The sequence below is a fragment of the Silurus meridionalis genome, chromosome 13 (assembly GCF_014805685.1).
Source record: "Silurus meridionalis isolate SWU-2019-XX chromosome 13, ASM1480568v1, whole genome shotgun sequence".
Taxonomy (NCBI): domain Eukaryota; kingdom Metazoa; phylum Chordata; class Actinopteri; order Siluriformes; family Siluridae; genus Silurus; species Silurus meridionalis.
In genome coordinates, this window is record NC_060896.1 from 14,098,087 (window position 1) to 14,116,544 (window position 18,458).

The 18,458-nt window shown below is 37.2% G+C and overlaps 1 protein-coding gene across 2 annotated transcripts; it reads left to right on the forward strand.

Moving 5' to 3' along the window:
* Window positions 1–7,658: 7,658 nt before the first annotated feature.
* Window positions 7,659–17,984, forward strand: chka (choline kinase alpha). Of its 2 annotated transcripts, XM_046864467.1 has the most exons (12): window positions 8,043–8,408; window positions 8,683–8,791; window positions 9,927–9,974; window positions 11,314–11,427; window positions 11,607–11,740; window positions 12,337–12,441; window positions 12,559–12,617; window positions 13,754–13,841; window positions 14,763–14,868; window positions 15,337–15,443; window positions 15,812–15,893; window positions 16,320–17,984. In XM_046864467.1, exons 1-12 carry the CDS (start codon window positions 8,224–8,226, stop codon window positions 16,377–16,379), a joined length of 1,197 nt encoding a protein of 398 aa, XP_046720423.1. In that variant the 5' UTR covers window positions 8,043–8,223; the 3' UTR covers window positions 16,380–17,984. The 2 variants fall into 2 exon arrangements, 1 of the variants encoding a protein (XP_046720423.1); XR_006927668.1 differs by lacking the exon at window positions 16,320–17,984 and having other exon boundaries at window positions 7,659–8,408; window positions 14,763–14,885.
* Window positions 17,985–18,458: the final 474 nt, after the last annotated feature.

Below are 18,458 nucleotides of genomic sequence, written 5' to 3' on the forward strand. Positions count from 1 at the left end.
TGTAAAAATGGCTACTACACCGGTAAAGGTGTTGGGAGCTAAACATCCATTGAGCAGAGACATTATCAAAAAACTTATCAAAGTACTCAAAAGTGGGAACAAAGAACTAAGAGATTAAAGACACTGAAGGTCTAGTTTGAAGGTGGTGCATTCAATGTAGCATTGTGTGAGAAGATGGAAACTGATTAGAAATTACAAAGCAAGTAATAAAAGTAAAAAGAGGGATTTAAAGAGAAGCAGAAAGTTGAAAGTGATTAATATGTTTAAAAAGGAAGCATAGGACACATTGAGAAGTTTAAGAAAACATGCTAGAAAAATATTATATATAGAAATAGATGAGAAGTGTGAGAGAAGTATCAGATGAGATGGAAGAGACACGTAAAGAAATAGCTAGAGAAATTGAGTTAACCAAAGCGATTTTACAAGCATAGAAGGAGAGAGGAAGGTGAAGACAAAGGTGAGGAAAAGCAGATTTTAGGAAGACATTTGTTTTTTACAGGAGCAGGAATGCGGTCAGAGAAATATACTGGTCTAAATAAAAAGAGGAAGGCTGAAATCTGGCTGGCATTCAGAACCACACATAACACCAAAAGGACAGTTTCCAAAAATAATTAAGGGGATAAGAGGACAATATGTTCAATGAGCATCCCAGGATCTGAATGGGCTGAACAATCCACGAGGGTGCTGGGAAGTAGATGCAGGGATTTCTAAGAAGAAACCATGGGGGAGCTTCACGTGTTGTGTGATATGAAGACTCTCCTGGCAAAGATTGTAAGTGTTTCATAGATAGCAGAGATTTTCAATGACAGTGCAATTTATGATCCCCTGCAGGATGGTATAGGTTTTGTCCCTTGACATACAGCTAGCTCTAAGGACACTGTATCCCTCCAGAGTTAGTGAGAACAAAAAATTAGAACAACTGGGGAGAATGAGAATACAATCACCCATGTGCAGAGACAACTGAATAGGTGAAAGCAAGAAACAGAAGGCGATCCATCATGGATGCTATGCCAGCATCTGTGAAAAGCAAGCTGGAAGATGTAGTCAGTTTGACTTCTAAAACTCACAAAGAATTCTGTAATCATGGAATTACACGTGTCCAAATTATGCAAAACACCTCCCTACGTCTGGTAAGTTCGTAAAGATAATATGATTCTTGGGACAAACTCAGTTAATTCCAATGACAGCTCCGGGTGTCTCAAAAATAAAAAATAGAACAGCTGTATTTCCTATTCTGGTATCTGAACAAGCTCCTATTGATTTAATAGGGAGAGTGCTGTAAAGACACAGATGGTAATGACTAAGTTTAGGGCTAATGTGTATTGGTTGGGACAGTGAGGGGTTGATGTACAGAACAATGTAGATAAATAAGCTAAATATATTGAAGCACAGCTACCTGAAGCTAGATTACCTAAGGCTGAATATCATTGTACCATGATCTATGATTCTATATGCGAGCCAGAATTGGAAGAGGCATGACAACAACAAACAGGACAAAGGAAGGTACCAATTTTGTCTCAGTATATAATCATTGGGGATCAAGGGGCAGACATACAAATAGACAATTGTACATTTTTTCAAAAATGTTTTCAAATGCCTGATTCAGTTCCACATGTCTCTTTGTATATAGGTAAATTGTGGAGAAAATGATGAAATCTCTACAAAATGTTTCATTTTCAAGAGAAAAGATGTATATAAAAATTTTGTGTGGTACTCCAATGATAGGTACTTCTAGAGAAGTAATGTTTATAGATGGTATGCACATGCAAACTACAAGCATATCTAGATAAGATGAGCTATTCTTTAAAATGGAGAAGGAAGTGCCAGCTGAACTATCGTCTCAGCATGACACAGATATAGGGTTGGTACAGTCAGCCAGCTCCATTAGGATTAAAGTTAGGCCAAGTGCTCGTTTGCCTCGAAGGCAACAGTGTCCAATACGTCTTGAAGCAGAACAGGGCATCCATAAGACTATATAAGGTTTGCAGAAAGCTGGAATTTTAATTGAGACATCCAGCTTCTGTAACACACCAATATTGCCAGTTGCTAAAGCTGTCAAATCTAAATGGCACCAAGTTCATGACTTAAGAGCTGTGAATGAAGTTGTGGAAGATTACCCATCAGAGATTCCTAATCCACACACGTTGCTGACAAATGCTAATTGTTCCACCTGATGCTAAGTACATCACTGTTATTGATCTCTGTTCAGACTTTTTAGGGTTCTTCTGGCAGAGGAAAGTGGACATTTGTTTTCTTTTGCATATGTTCACCGCATATTCACCGCATGTGTTTAATTAAGTGTTAAATGCAGACTTAGAAGAATTAGTGTTGGATAGTGTGTTACTAGAGTATATGGATGACATTCTAATTTGTTCTTTATCTTTGGAACAGTGTCATAAATATTCTATCATGGTGTTAACTAAACTTGCTCAAGGAGGACAAGCTTCTACCATGACAATGTTAAGGTAGAAGCAGGTTATCCTGTTATTTATGCGCACCAAAAAGTTGCAGAACTATTAGAACAAGGAAGGTTTTTTTTTACTCAGGCTTGTTCACTCTCATATTCATCTTTGTTGACGTATCCTGATGTGACAATTAAAAGATGTACAACCGTAAATCCAACAGATTTGCTTACTTTAAAGTTTGAGGGAACTACATATGATTGTATGGGATATTTATTAGCATTCACTCGTTTGCACCCAGATTTAGAGTCATCACCCATTCCTAATGCAGATGTAGATTACTTTGTAGATGGCTCATGTTTCAGAGATCATCTTGGTTCGCATCCAGGCTATTTAGTTGTAAGAAAAGATGGTGATCAGTTTGACAATGTTGATTCACAGCATTGTTCTCAACCTTGTTCAGCACAATTAGTAGAACTAAAAGCTCTTACTATAGCATGTCAGTTGGCTAAGTGAAAATTAGCCAACATCTATACTGATTGTGCCTATGCACATGGAGTGTGTCATTTGTTTAGGTCTGCATGAAACATGCTATGTATCCAGTCCAGTATGCTAAACAGATTGGTCAACTTATTTCTGCCATGATGACACCTTTTCTCAGGTACTAATTGAACCCCAGGTACAGCCAGATGATATTTTTCGCATTCAAGAGCAAGCAGGTCCATATGAGATGAGCATGTTTAATCAGAAAGGGGCTAAAAAAGAATGCAAGTGGTTTTTGGCGTTCACATGAAGGTATGATTGTTGCCCCTACACCACTTTTGCAGGTTCTGATTGCAGATGCTCATGGATCACTGTGGGAGGAGTGAATTTCTTAAGAAAATCAAACAGCAGGGGTATTAATCTCCATATCTGCAGTCCACAGTAGATGGGGTTTTATCTACATGTGAGGTATGTGTCCAGAAGAATGCCAGAAAAAAAAACAGCAAACCAGGGAGCAGGAACAGTGGTTAAGTTTTTGACAAGAGAAGTGATTCATAGGTTTGGCATACCATCAGAGATAAGTTCAGATAATGTATCAGCTTTTATCCAGAGAACAGTGAAACAGGTTTTGCAGCAATTTAGGATAAAGCAGAGGCCAGGATGTGTGTACCATCCACAATCGCAGGGGATGGTAGAGCAAGTGAATGGCACTACTTGCTACTTGCTAACTTACAGTGCAAGTTAAAGGCAGTACCACTTGGTATAAGCTGAAGCACTGCACCAGAGTACCAAAGGATTGACCCCGTGAAGTAACAACGGGTGACGTAGAAGACACTCCTGACCAAGAGGAGGAAGCACCAGAGGAGAAAGAGGTATAGAACCTCCAGTTAAGGCTGCTGCTGAAAGGTATGAGAGTGACACTGAACATGACACTTAACATGCTTTGACATTGACGTGTGCCTGATATACCTAATAAACCACAGCCTGGGCCTAGTGGCCTGGGTAGACAAGGAGAGCCTGAACTGGGAACAAGAGATGGAGAAACCCCACCAATTCCACACTTGTCTCCTTCTGCCCTTGAATGGTCACCACCATTTGACCCGTCCCCAAGCCACTAAAACAAATGACGTATCAAGTCCTGGTAATGGTGATACCCTTTTTGCAGGTGCTTTTCAAAATGACTGGTATCAGTGGGCTATGTATATGGTAGCAGACATGGAAAAGGATAGTTGCTTAGTGTGTACTTTATCACTTATGAGATCTAAGATAGTAGTACCCAATCCATTTAGTAATGAACACTGTGAAAAAAAGGTTAAGGCAGGAAGGAGTTGCAGGTAGAATGCAGGGGAGTTGATACATGGTTCTGGTCAAGGAACCTTTGGGAGAGATGGGGTTGGATATTGACTAGGATTGGAGTAATTGCAGTTGTGGTATTAGTTGCTGTGGCTTTGTTGTTCTGTTGCATTATTCCTGTTATCTTTTTTTATAACGGTGACAGTGAAACAGATGACAGTGATGTGAGGTGCTCCAAACACAGAAAAACAGCTGGTGAGCTCTTGTGACACGGTTGAAGGGTTCGTGGACTCTGCTGACGTTCCTGGTGCTCTAAATGAGGTCTTTGATTGGCACACGGCCGACTAGGGAGCAATTGATGAGTACCTGGAGATGCATGGGATCTATAAATGGACAACACCTCTAGTTTAAGAACCTGAACTAGAAGGTATAGCAGCCACGGCACCTCTGTTGAATGAGTTACAGTTTTAGACTTTATTATTTGTCTTTGGGCAAGATTATATAGCAAGATGAGGACATGGACAGTGATACAGTGGATTAAACGCTCAAAGAATCAGTGGGTTTGGATTTTTGGTTCCTGATCTCTGAACTGGATATACGATTTTCTGGACATGGATTTACTTTTTGGTTTTAATTTTTGGTTTTTGACTACTGCTGATACTTGGTCGTTAGACTTTAACACACATAAATTGGACTATGCACTTTTGTTTTTGTTCACAGTGACTTGTTTTACCTACATATATGCACTCATCCACATAAACACATTTACGTATATTCATACACATGCACACACATACACACACATGGACTTCTGGACTTATACATACACATATACACTCATACATATATTAACAAAGCACACATTATTGTTTGAAAGGTTTTTGAATTATGTTTATACACACACATATATACTATGCATGTTCCCACACATATACAGTACAGGCCAAAAGTTTGGACACACCTTCTCATTCAAAGAGTTTTCTTTATTTTCATGACTATGAAAATTGTAGATTCACACTGAAGGCATCAAAACTATGAATTAACACATGGAATTATATATGGAATTATATACATAACAAAAAAGTGTGAAACAACTGAAAAATGTCATATTCTAGGTTCTTTAAAGTAGCCACTTTTTGCTTTGATTACTGCTTTGCACACTCTTGGCATTCTCTTGATGAGCTTCAAGAGGTAGTCACCTGAAATGGTCTTCCAACAGTCTTGAAGGAGTTCCCCGAGAGATGCTTGGCACTTGTTGGCCCTTTAGCCTTCACTCTGCGGTCCAGCTCACCCCTAAACCATCTCGATTGGGTTCAGGTCCGGTGACTGTGGAGGCCAGGTCATCTGGCGCAGCACCCCATCACTCTCCTTCTTGGTCAAATAGCCCTTGATGCCTTCAGTGTGACTCTACAATTTTCATAGTCATGAAAATAAAGAAAACTCTTTGAATGAGAAGGTGTGTCCAAACATTTGGTCTGTACTGTACATTTACATAAATGCTCGTATAAATTCAATTATTGTTCGAATGTATTAATTCTTTATGCTGAAGGTACTGGTTGAAGGACTTTTGTCTAGTGAAAAGATGTTTGAAGTTTGATAGTGCTCATGTTACTGATCATTTATATGCTTTTAGTATGATATGTTTACTCAAGATACACTGGATAATCTTATCCTAGCTTAATGACAGGTACCAACTATTTTACCTAGTGTGTTGCGTATTGAATTAGTTTATAGTTATTTGCATGACTACTGCATGTCTGAAACTGCTGGATAAGCATGCAAGTGTGTACAATGTGTGCAAGACATTGTGCATATGACACGTGCACAAATTGGCAAGACGAGGGATCTTTTACTCCTCCCTAGACAAGTGTGGGGGGAGATGTTTGGTCCTGATTCCTGAAGGAGAACAGAGTAGAGAAATGGATGTTGTTAGTATTGAATTTGGAGGTTGCTTGGCCTCAAGAGGTTTGTGTAAAAGAAAGGACTGGGCCTCTTCATTGTTCTTCTCCGTTAGTATATTCTTAGCTTTGTGTGTGATTCTTTTTAAGCCTCAGAAGAGGGAATATATGGTATTTTTTGTAGCCCATATCACTTTAGCACATGTCACATAATTTAGTTATTTATTATGTTATTCCTTGTGATTTATTTTGTTATTATTTATTGTGGCACATTTCACATTCACAGTGTTATTACTTTTTGTATTACTTTTTAATATGTGTACCACTCAGTATAAGCAAAAAAAAGTGCACTCAGTATATCCACAAGTAAGACCTATGTGTGAGTGGGTGAAAGCATAAGTCGCATTCATGGTCAGTAGTTCCTTTTGCAGCCTTATAGGGAGTTTTTGCTCCCACACAATGAGTTTTGGTTCCGGCTGGTACAGGCTTGATTTTTTTTTTATAAAGATGAAAGGGCTCCACCACCATTTAATCATCAGAAGGAGAAAGTACCGTACCTTTTGGAAAATAATGGTGCCAGACGACGTAGCTTTTGTCAAATTAAAACTTGGGGATGAGGGTAACCATTGACAAATAAGAATAAGGGTTGTTATTCATGCTGTAAAAAGAGTATAAAAAGGCTGTGTTGGGCTGTAACTTTGAACACTTCCATGGAACGGTTTGACTTTGTTTTCTGCGAGAATAAAGCCTGAAACTTTGACATCACAACCATGGATTCTCTACTTAGTCTTCTGTTTCTGGTTGGTGTCGTTGTTCTGTTTTACTGAATTTGTTTGTTCTTGTCTCAATTAGTCTCCATCTGACAACCCTCGGATGGAGGGGGACATGTCTCCTCCGTCCCCCCCAGGATTTACGCCCATGTGTCTATCTATCTATAAACAGAAACTGCCAGTTATTTTCTCTTTCTTCACAGCCAGGCCTTGTGGAATATATAGATAGGCCCTGCAATGTACCAGCTTTTGCTCCCATTCTTAGTTACTATAGGTGTTGGCACAATTACTTCTATCTCAAGGTAGCAGGGCAATTGGATTTTACAGATGTTTTTGTTAATGATATATATTTATGTTATATACATATAATTTCAAATTTATCTGCATCTGACAGTCTCAAATGTTACATTTCCAGGTCTACAATTAAAGGTAAAATTTTACAGTAAAATGTCTTCAGACAGTATTCTGAATGTGCACCATATCAATTTTCATATGCAATAGAAGTTCGAAGTTCTGAAAAGGAGGGGATAACACATAGGAACATATATAGCATATAGAAATTAAGCAGAAAATAAAATTTCTGCACCTGACAGTCTCAAAAAAGTCAATAGGGGCTTTAAAACTTTTTTATTAAAATTTCTTTATATTGAATTTTTGATGTGTTTATTTTTCATAATGAATATAATGTGAATATAATGGCATATGAATTGAGTGTAAAACTTTCTCCTACTCAATATACACAGGGTCATTTAAAAAGAAAATAGAAAAAGAAATATTTTCATAGTAAATAAATGTACCTTAAATTAAAGACATTTTCATATGCACTTCTCTGTATGGCGCCCTCTACCTGCTCAAAATCTTAAATCCTGGATCTTTAAAGGGGGAACTAAAACTTTTAATAAGCATCCAACTTTCTTCAACTATTTCTTAATTATATACTTATATTCTCATATACAAGAGTTGCCTTTCCATTAACATGCTTTTTTATGTCGGTACTTGCTGTTTTTCTTGCACTTTTTTATACAATTTTTACGTGACTTGGCAAAGAGGGGCAAACTCAAGGAAAAATCTGCGTTTTAACTTTTACGTCCTTTAATCTTTCACGAGCTCTCCGGCGTGGGCGTGGCTTGTTGGGGCGGGGATGAAGAGGGCCTGCTCTACACGTCCAATCAGAGAAGCCGTGAACAGATTCTGATGACGTAAAGTTCTGAGCAGCATCTTTAAATAGGGCTCCAACATGCGAACGTCGTGATAAGCAAAAAAAAAAAAAAAGACTCGTAGCACGAAGTCCTTTTTTACCTTGTATACATTTTTTGGTTTATTCTCTATTAAAGACTAAACATTAAGTTCATCAGCCCGTTGTATACATCACCTTCCATGTCTCAAGATTTGTTGGAAAATGGGAATGCGCTCCAGGATGAAACCGAGCCATTCTGCACAACTCTAGAAGCTGAAGAGCCCGATCATGAGACCAAACACAACGCTTATCTGTGGTGTAAAGAATTTCTGCACGGAGCCTGGAAGTGTATAGATGAAGAGGATTTTCAGATAACTGCAGTCAGGTAGAGCATTGTTTTTCAGTAGCGATCCCCATCGGCATGCAGGAATGTGATTCTTGGGTTAGCAGCAAGTCATATCCTGTTTTTTACTGATTTTCTATTTTATTATATATATTATGTTTATATATTTTTTAATGTAGTACTTTTATATAAATATTTAACAAAATTCTAATTATATATTACAAATGAGAAAAATCATAATAAATACAAATCTTTGTCTGTCTATCCATCCATCCATAAATATATAATTTATTTATATTTTTCTTGTCTGTGGCAGAGGAGGTCTCAGCAACAGGCTGTTCCTCTGTGCATTACCCGAGGTGCAGCAGAGCATTGGGGATGAGCCAAGGAATGTGCTGCTTCGCCTATATGGAGCCATACTTCAGGTGTGGTTCCCATGTTACGATTCTATATACCACAATATAATTAATCATTGCGCAACTTAGATCCACATTTGCACTGGGAAAACATTCAAATGATTAAGACATGTCCACACACCCCATAGAGTCAGCAGCCACAATAAAAACATTGGACAAATTGATTGGATACATGGAGGACAACGCAAAATGAATAGACTTTAATCAACAGTTCAAATATGCTCATTTCCTCTACACTCCACATAACTCATTTGTGTCTGATTATATTCAATTGAATATATGCCAATTTACAGCAGTTATCCAGCCATGTATGACATGAACCCATCAGTTCATTAAAAAGTAAATCACTAGGTGGAAAATGGGTGTTTGGACAGTTAAAAGAACAATATAACATGCAGTTCAGGGCGCGTATCATCTTACCACTGTTTTACTGAAAGATTTATATAAAAAAAAATGTTGTCCTTCGAATCAAAGCAAAAAAGAATTCAAACATTTCACTAAATGGTAAACTAATTTGTATTTCACAAATGAGAAAGGGAGTGTGTGTGCATGTTTTATACTGTGTGTATGCATAAGAAAGAAAGTATGTATGAGAGCTTGTTGGGTGAGAGCATGGATGTTTGAATGAGGAATGCCGTATTTTGTTGGGTGATGTACCTCCATGCCTGTACCTGCGTGTCTTCTTTGCCGTAGGCTTGCCCAAGGAGCGTGCCTTGAGCACTCTTGTTTCCAGGTGGTCCACCATTACCAGTCACGGTACAGTATTAGATCCCAGAAGCTAAAGCACTGTCGGCCAAGTTCTCGCCGTAATATCAAACGCATTAACCATTTGACATTTGACCTTTTGTGTGTTGCTCTGTCATAAATGTTCTCTCTCTTTTTTTGCTTCGTATAAACAAATTCTCCAGATGTGAGACAAATAACATTTACAAAGCCAACCAGGAGTGCAAAGACAGCTGAAAATTATACTTCCCTTATCGTAGCATATGTTATTGTAGCATATACTGTTGTTATTGCATTTTTACTGGCGAAAAACTTTTCATTGTGTGTTGCGTCCGCTTTTATGAAGATCAAAAGGTTAACAAAAAAAACCAGTAAGACTGTGTACTCATGGTAAGTGTTTGACTTTTTCTCTAATTGCTAGATGTCCTGTAATAAAGGAGACTCAGGACAGTCAGAAAATCATTCTCAAGTAAGTTCAAAATCTTCGAAATTGGATTGTGCTGTTTTTGCATGTATGTCAATTGTGTTGTTTGCATGTAAATTGACAGTGGTCCTTTAAATCTAAGCACCTTCAAAAATCATGCCTTTGATTCACCCATAAAGAGGTCTTTACATCAACAATACATGACCACGCTATTATAAAACTTTTTCGCTATACATTTTGAGAAATTGCAACTCCCAGAGTCAGCAAAGGCACATGACATGGATCCTGTAGAAGCTTACTTTCACTTTATCCCTTGTTGTTTGATGTCAGGTAGCTTACATGTCTTCTCTGCATTTCAGTATCTCTTACTGTAGATTTAATTGTTTTGAAACAGTCTGTTACTTGTGCTCCATGCAAATGTATAAGCATAATACACCTTTATTACAGTCACAACACCATGCTAAATTGTCACTGCTTACTGCATGTTGTGGACCACTTTCAGCTCAATACGTGCATGGTTATTTAGTTATGGCTTGTTTTCTATGGTGCATGAAGCAATGGAAAATCCCCCAAGCTGCTGCCAAGCCCAGAAAGCACATGACTGCTTTGTTATAGAAAGTGAAGGGGAGAGAGAGAGACAGAGTGACGGACAGAGAGAAAGAGAGATCAAACAATTGAGCGAATTGTTTCTCATAAGAACAAAACACTGATCATTCATTAAAAATTATTGTTTTACCCAGCAAAAATCTTTTGCTCTGTCTATGAGCATGATTTTTTTTTCTGGAGGCTTTGATATTTACCACATTGCAACTACTGTATAAGTAATATTTTACTCTATTCTAAATAAAAAAATATAAAAAATGAAAACAGAGCTAATTAAGACAAATAGAAAGCTATGTATGGTAGTCTAGATTTAATAAAAATCAAGACGATTTAGATTATACACCATATGCGCATGTGTTTATCATTGTGCTGTGATTATACGCATAATACCTAATTTTATTAATCACTAGTCAACTATATATTGCTTTGCATTAATTGTAATTAAAGGATAGATTTTAATAATGGTGGACAAAAAAAAATTATGTTATAATTTCTGAGTATTGAAAGATGAATTTTATGAGGCGTGACTATTAGCAGACTAAATGTGGGCAATTGCGTGTGTGTGTGTGTGTGTGTGTGTGTGTGTGTGTGTGTGTGTGTGTGTGTGTGTGATTGCTTAGGTAGTTACACTTACTGACTTTAATATTCTAAGGTTCTTCAAACCCTTATACCTGGGGATATGCTCTATTAACCTAAAAACATCGGTTGTAATGTACTTTATCTTTGATTCTGAAGGTCAAACGTGCATGCATATTTTAAATAATGTGTGTATGTTATGCAGGGAGATGATTCTATGGTTCTGGAAAGTGTGATGTTTGCCATTCTGGCAGAAAGGCAGCTTGGGCCTAAGCTCTATGGCATCTTTCCCCAAGGGAGACTGGAACAGTATTTCCCAGTAAGTCTTATAGTATGGAGTTTCATGGCTCAGCGAGTGCTGATGTCAGTGTGTGCAAGCCTACATAACTGGTTCATTAATATTAAAAAGAATACAGATGTCACTGGTAGCAAAATTTATTACATATTATCCAGATACTATTTCCAACCATTTCTCAATTCTATTTTTTGTCTGTATAGAGCTGCAATCTTTCCAAAGAGGAACAGAAAAGTCTCAGTTTATCTACTGAGATTGCAGAGAAAATTGCTAGGTTCCACAAGATGAAGATGCCGTTGAACAAAGAGCCCAAATGGCTGTTTGGCACGATGGAAAAGTGAGTGACACTGCAACTGTTTTTTGTTTTTTTTTTCTTTTAACAGTTTATCTTATGATGTCATATTTTATAATATGGGTGACTGCAGTAGTTGAATAATAGATTAATCCTTACCTTTGTGTGTTACTTCTCTCTTGTCAGTAAGATTTTATTTATAAATAAAAACTTTAATTGTAAAAGCCAACCCTTGCAACACTGTCAATTAAGGTTACCCGAATCAACCTAACAGAGGTAAAACAGTTTCATTAGCTCTGTAAAAGAAAGATAAAGTGCACCAGATTGAGTCAGGCTTATAAAAAGGAAGCCCGTTGGAGTGAGATTTGGACTGTCAACTGGATTGGTATTTTGCATATAGGCCAACTTTAAAGTATATTAAAAGGTTCATGTAATTCAGAATTTCCTAAATCAATGCCTTAAAATCAGCCAAAAACCAAAAATGTATTTTTTACTGACACCAAATCTATCTTGATTTGTAGAACATAGACAAACATTCGGCCTAGGTGGGAATCCTCACATATTTGAAGACCTCTAACTGGTGGAATGTTTATGGCCTGAATCTCCTGTCTCAACATAATTATTTGCTTCCCACATCGTAGGTATATGAACCAGATACAAAGCCTAACCTTTAACAGTAAGATCCAGACACTAAAATTCAACCTCCTTATGAGCTACAACCTACCTCAGGAGATGGAGAACCTCAGGTAAATAAAGGAAGGAATTTTATTTTAAGAGTAACAACTGTTGGAGTGTTACCATTGAATTAACAGTGATTCAGTGCATCAGTGCTGCAGTCTTACACGGGCTAATTGTGTTTATAGGTGCCTTCTGGAGCCCTCCAAGTCTCCTGTTGTTTTCTGCCACAATGATTTACAAGAAGGTAAAAAGTTATACCACCCCTCAACACTTCCACTCAGCCTTTCCCTCCTACTCATCACCCTACATCTGTTTGCCCTTAATCGAGCACCCTTAAAAGATTCCTCTCCCCTTCACTTGCATTCCGATCTACAGTATACATATGTCAGATCACTTGGACTTCCCACGGATCCTGCATTTCCCACTGTTTCCCATATTCCTTGCTACTCTTCTCGAGAACCTTGCTTCAGCTAAGTTCTAGCACTCCCTTCTCTGATACTTCCTTGTTTGCTCTGTTAAGATCAATAAACTTCACCTTGCTTTACTCTCGGCTTCCGACGCCTGGTATTCCAGAAGATCAGACTGAAAACTGATCTCCATGGATCCCCAACCAACTCCGGTCACGGATCCAGTCCAGTCGGAGGTCCCTCCCGAGTATCGGTCCTCCTAGGATGTGTTCAGCAAGCAGACTGCCACTTGCTTACCACCTCATCGGCCATGGGATTGCACTATCGACCTATTGCCAGGTGCCAAACTGCCAAAGGGTCGAATCTACCCGCTATCCATCCCAGAATGTGGAGGTCTACATTCATGGCGGCACAGGCTGGAGGGGGCGACATACCTGTTTACCGTGTTCACTGATCACAAGAACCTCCAATACCCTCAGGAAGCAAAACACCCAAACCCCGTCAGGCCCGATGGGCATTGTTCTTCACACGCTTCCACTATACCATTACCTATCGTCCAGGCTCCAAGATTGGTAAAGCGGATGCCCTTTCAAGGGCACGACGATCCCACAGATTCATCATTCCACCCGACCTCATCCTCAGTCCCAAATTAGGATGGCCACCCGTTTGGAACCTGAAACGGAATACCCTGAGGGGAGGACATTCGTCCCAAGTACCTGCCGTCAACCTCTGTTGAGATGAGGCTCCAGGGTGGTCCCCGACCCCGGGTTAGGGCATTATTTCCAGCACTCCCTTCTCTGATATTTCCTTGTTTACTCTGTTAAGATCAATAAACTTCACCTTGCTTTACTCCCGGTTTCTGACGCCTGGTATTCCGTGTGTAATATATATATGATAGATAGATAGATAGATAGATTAATAGATTGATAGATTGATTGATTGATTGATTTTAACATTTTGTTATTGCTTAAAGGAAACATCCTTCTTGTAAGTGACCAGGAAAACATGGAAAAGGAGAAGCTTATGCTGATTGACTTTGAGTACAGCAGCTACAACTACAGGTCTGTATGTCTTATTGTAGTTTTTCTTATGAGATTTGTCAGTGTGTAATGAACAGTTAGTTCAAGCCAAATGAGTCAAACAATGAACTTGTTCTTAAAGTGCATAGCCACATGAAATCCTTTACTACAATTTTCTTGATTTTGTGTAGCTTAATGCAAAGGAGCATCCTCTGCCTACACCTGACAAAATTAGATGCACATCAGTAGATTTGTGCCCTTTCTTAATGCCTGCTATCAAAAGAACCCAGCTCTGTATTGAAGTAATATATTGAGCAAATAGATTCATTTAGACTACTAAAGTGCTCTCGGTCTTTGCCTCCAAGGTTTCCCAGGGCAGTCTCATGTTTAAAATGCCAGGCAAGAACCCCTCTCTTCAAAGAGACTTACAATTGAAACCTGGGGCAGTCATCCAACAGGCCAGTCAAAATATTTTTGTCACGACTTCACATTCCCACGTTATAGCTCAAGATGGATTGGGTTTTACTCATAATCCATGGGCACCCAACTAAAAAATATAGTGCACTTTTAGCTGGTTAAGGCTTCACTGAAGAGGGGATATTTGGACAGAATTAAACCTGAAAAGGCCAACCATTGGCAGGCATGATTTGTTTTTCAAGCTTTTCATTCAAGTTGGTCTCCTGGGTCATAAAATCGCTTAAGGAGAGTTTTACAGTTTGAGTGTAGCATTAGAGGCTGGGTGTACACGGCCTCAAGACAAGTCAGATGGGTCTTTTGTTAGGTTTCCATGGCAGTTGTAAGGCTTGCGTGAAAGATCTGCTTAGTTTGAGGTGCTCTGCCAGCAGATTATCACATTTTCTGGCTCCATGTACACTGAAATTTATGATAGATCAGAAACCCTGCAAAATGTATACAGGAAACTGTGTAATGTACGTCATTAAAATGATTATATCTTTCTTACAGAGAATTCGACATAGCAAATTACTTTTGTGAATGGATGTACCAGTACCACTGTGACGCACCCTTTTTCACTGTAAATACCAAGAATTATCCAAACAGATCTCAGCAGGTATGGAATTTGAAAAGGTAAACTTTACCTCATAGATGAGGCAGATACACCATATCAACTGTGCAGCAAATGTTGATTCCTCATTTTCAACTAAATATTGAATTTATAGCAGAACTATTAACTACCTCTTTTGAGTGACCAACAATTTAAAAAAGTTAATGTTTTACAAAATGCTTTCATATATAGATGTTGTGAGTCACTTGGCCTGTTTAGTGCCAAAATGTTATTACTGCACGTGGCAATAGAAGCCAACTTGGGCATGAATCATGCAGCTCCATGTTCACTTTGTGACAGTTAATGACAAGCTTGTCAGATCAGGATAATAAAAAAACCAAGCTCTAATCTTCTAGAAGAATATTGTTTTAAATCTTAAAATTAGTATTTTGAGTATGGACCTATGCTGCTGTGAGCTAACCTTCACTAAAATATCAACACAGTAAATATATATTTCTATTTCTTTCTATTCAGATGCATTTTATTAAAAGCTACCTGTTGGAATATGACCCTGAACTGAAAAACTTGAGTGAGGAAAACCAGATAAAAATTTTTGAGGATGTGTTAGTGGAGGTTAGCAGGTAAGAATATTTTCTTATATTTCCGTATTTCTAATTCCATTGACAATTATTATCTTTCACATTTCATTGAGGATACCAAGAATGGATATGAATTATAAAGAATCTATTTATTACACTTTAAAGAAGTAAGCTTGGTTTTATAATTGCTTTATAAACTAATTTAACTGTTAACTAGCATATGATATTGTACAAATACTCTCTGGGCCTCCATTTTACTGTACAGCTGGAGATTGAGCCCCCATTTGGAGCTCGTCCAAGAGTGATGCTTATTTCCAAGAAAGAGGCCTCAAAATGGGTCTCAGCTTCTTTTTAGTCATGTGGCTTCCACAATGTGTGACATAAATCTCTTTTCTTTCTCTCTGTCATAGGTTTGGTCTTGCATCACACTTTTTTTGGGGGTTGTGGTCTATAATTCAGGCAAGACTGTCCACAATCAAGTTTCCCTACCTGGTGAGTTTCTTTGGTTAATAGAGTTTATGGAAATTAAACATTCAGGTGGGTTTTAGACAGTTAAACTGTAAATTGTAATTCAGTGCATATGGGCTGCAATAGAAAGGAAGCAGAACAGTTTATTAATAGAACAGTTGTGTGTACACATGGTTAATGCAGTACTGCCGCTGAGCAAAGTTCAAATATTTGTCCGTTCAGGGTGGCATGACAAAACCTTATGCAGCTAAATATTTACTTGTAAAGGGAAACAATTAGGAAATTTGCCAGCAATACCTTAAGGGATAAAAATGTCATGCTGACAGCAGAACTACACCGTGTGTATTTATTTATTTGTTTATTTATTTATTTATTTATAAAGTGATCAGTATACTGTCTCTCACCACCCCCTCTGTTTCCTCCCTCTGTTTTTCCCCCTCATCCTGACAGGACTATGCCATAGCTAGATTTAAGGCATTCTTCAAACTTAAAAAGGAGCTGGGAGTTTAAAAGCCATGTTATTACAGAAGATACAAAAAAGCGAAGAAGCGTGAAGTGGAAACAGCAGACCTGGTTTTTGAATTCAACTTAAAGTGATGCTTTGCTACTATGATGCATATATGGTGCTGCACATTTATATAAAGAGAGTTTAAATGTGTACTATGCTACTTGTCAGAGTTTATCCAAGTGTTGTATTTTAGATCGAAAAGTTCAACACATTTTTAATTCTGAAAGCTTCTATGCAACTTAAACAAAACAAAACAAAAAAAACCTAATACATATAAAGTCATGGGTTGACTCTTGAATAAAAAAACTGATTCAACTACTGCAATAACATTTAGAAGCTCAGCTAGGTGGGAGTATTTGACCCCAAAGAGTTACGCGTGTCTGCTTTTATTATGGCAAGCAATCTCTGCTGTGTTATCTTTACAGCCTGCACTAGGAAATGTGAAAACGTGAGGTTTACAGTCGTGGACCTTGAGCTATATGGTGGCATGACAGACCAAACTGATTCAGCACTATGGCTTTTCAGTGATGTTAGACATTCAACTTGTTTTCTTAGTGAAGCCTTATGATCATGTGTTTGGTGTGGGGTTTTTTTTCTATACTTGACCCACTAGAAAGATTATAATTTTTTTTTTATAATAGTAGGTTAAGAGGGCTATAGTGTAAGAAATCAAAAATACTTTGTGGAAGGTGATCACCTGTATTCACGTGAAAATTAGATCATGCATGTGATCTGATTTTAAATTAGAAACTGGAGTCTGAAAAATATTTTTTTTTAGCTTACTAACTCACTAACTGATTTCAATTTGTGTATACAGTGTTCACTATTAACTTGTGCTACATATTAATGATCCTTCCCTTTTTCATAGATAACACTCTTTGATCCACATAAGATCAATTTTTTGATTGATTTTTAAACTGCGCAATGACATAAGTCATTTCTTTAAATGTATTATAATTTATAAATTGCCTGGAGTATAAGCTTAACTGTGTTAACTGTGATAAAATTATTTTTTTAATATTTTACATTCTCTGCTACTATTTTTGAGTATATCTTTTGTTATATTTAGCTGCAGGTGTATATTACAGTATTTAATTTTGTTTTTAACTTTAGTGTGTGTCACTCATGAGCCATGTATAAAGTATTTCTTTGGTTGGTAAAAAGTGGAATTTGGGTTTTGTCCTTTAATGGAAGAGGGATTTTCCTTAATAAGAAAGTTTTGTTTTGTGAAGGCATTTAAATCTTGCTAATTCCTTTTTTTTTCTTTTCAGTGTGCCTAGTCAACCTTTTTCCTAAGCTGAGAGAAATTCATACACATTCTGAAAATGTAATCTTGAATTCCACTATAAAAACAAGGGGCCAATGGAAAACAAATAGTTGTATATATATATAAGTGAATGCAATGGTGTATAAATTATATACTGCAGACATGATCTGACTTCATGTATGTACAATTTTACAGGACAATTTAAAGCCAAACTACAGTTTGTGCTACAGTTTACTCTTTTTGTATTGTAATGAAGTAAGAAAGTGGCTTTTCAATTAAAAAAAAATGTTTAACCATGTTCTGTAGTAAAATGAAGTATTAATAAAAATATGCAAAACTATCCAAATGAAATGTCTTATTTATTATAAATAAAATTGACAGTTTGGTACGTACCTAGGTTTTATTTTTGGTACGGTTAGAGGGAATTATGTAATACATAAAATTGCTTGTCATTTTTTATCAACACAGTTTATTATTTTTGATCATCCCCATCTGAACAGTTTTAAATAAAATGCCTGCTTGGTTAAAAAATATATAAAATAATATTTTATAAAAACAAAATTGAATAGATCAAATTAATGCATTTTATTATTATATTGATTAAATTGAAGAATCAAATGAAAATGATAAAATAAATTGAAAAATTAAATTAAATAGTTTACATTTGTTAGACCGTTTGGGTTGTACAGATGTGAATGTAAGTGTGTGTATGTTTTACATTTATAATATTTAATTTAAAGATGTCTATAGATTCTAAAGATTCTACTTAGATTCTACCTAACTGTTCTACTTGTTTCAGCATAGTCTAACAAAT

Bases quoted from the DNA above. Each gene is read 5' to 3' on its own strand.
- chka (XM_046864467.1), top strand. From the start codon at position 8,224: ATGTCTCAAGATTTGTTGGAAAATGGGAATGCGCTCCAGGATGAAACC. The intron at 9,975-11,313 runs GTAAGTTCAAAA...TATGTTATGCAG, and splicing joins AGTCAGAAAATCATTCTCAA to GGAGATGATTCTATGGTTCT. The intron at 12,618-13,753 runs GTAAAAAGTTAT...TATTGCTTAAAG, and splicing joins CCACAATGATTTACAAGAAG to GAAACATCCTTCTTGTAAGT.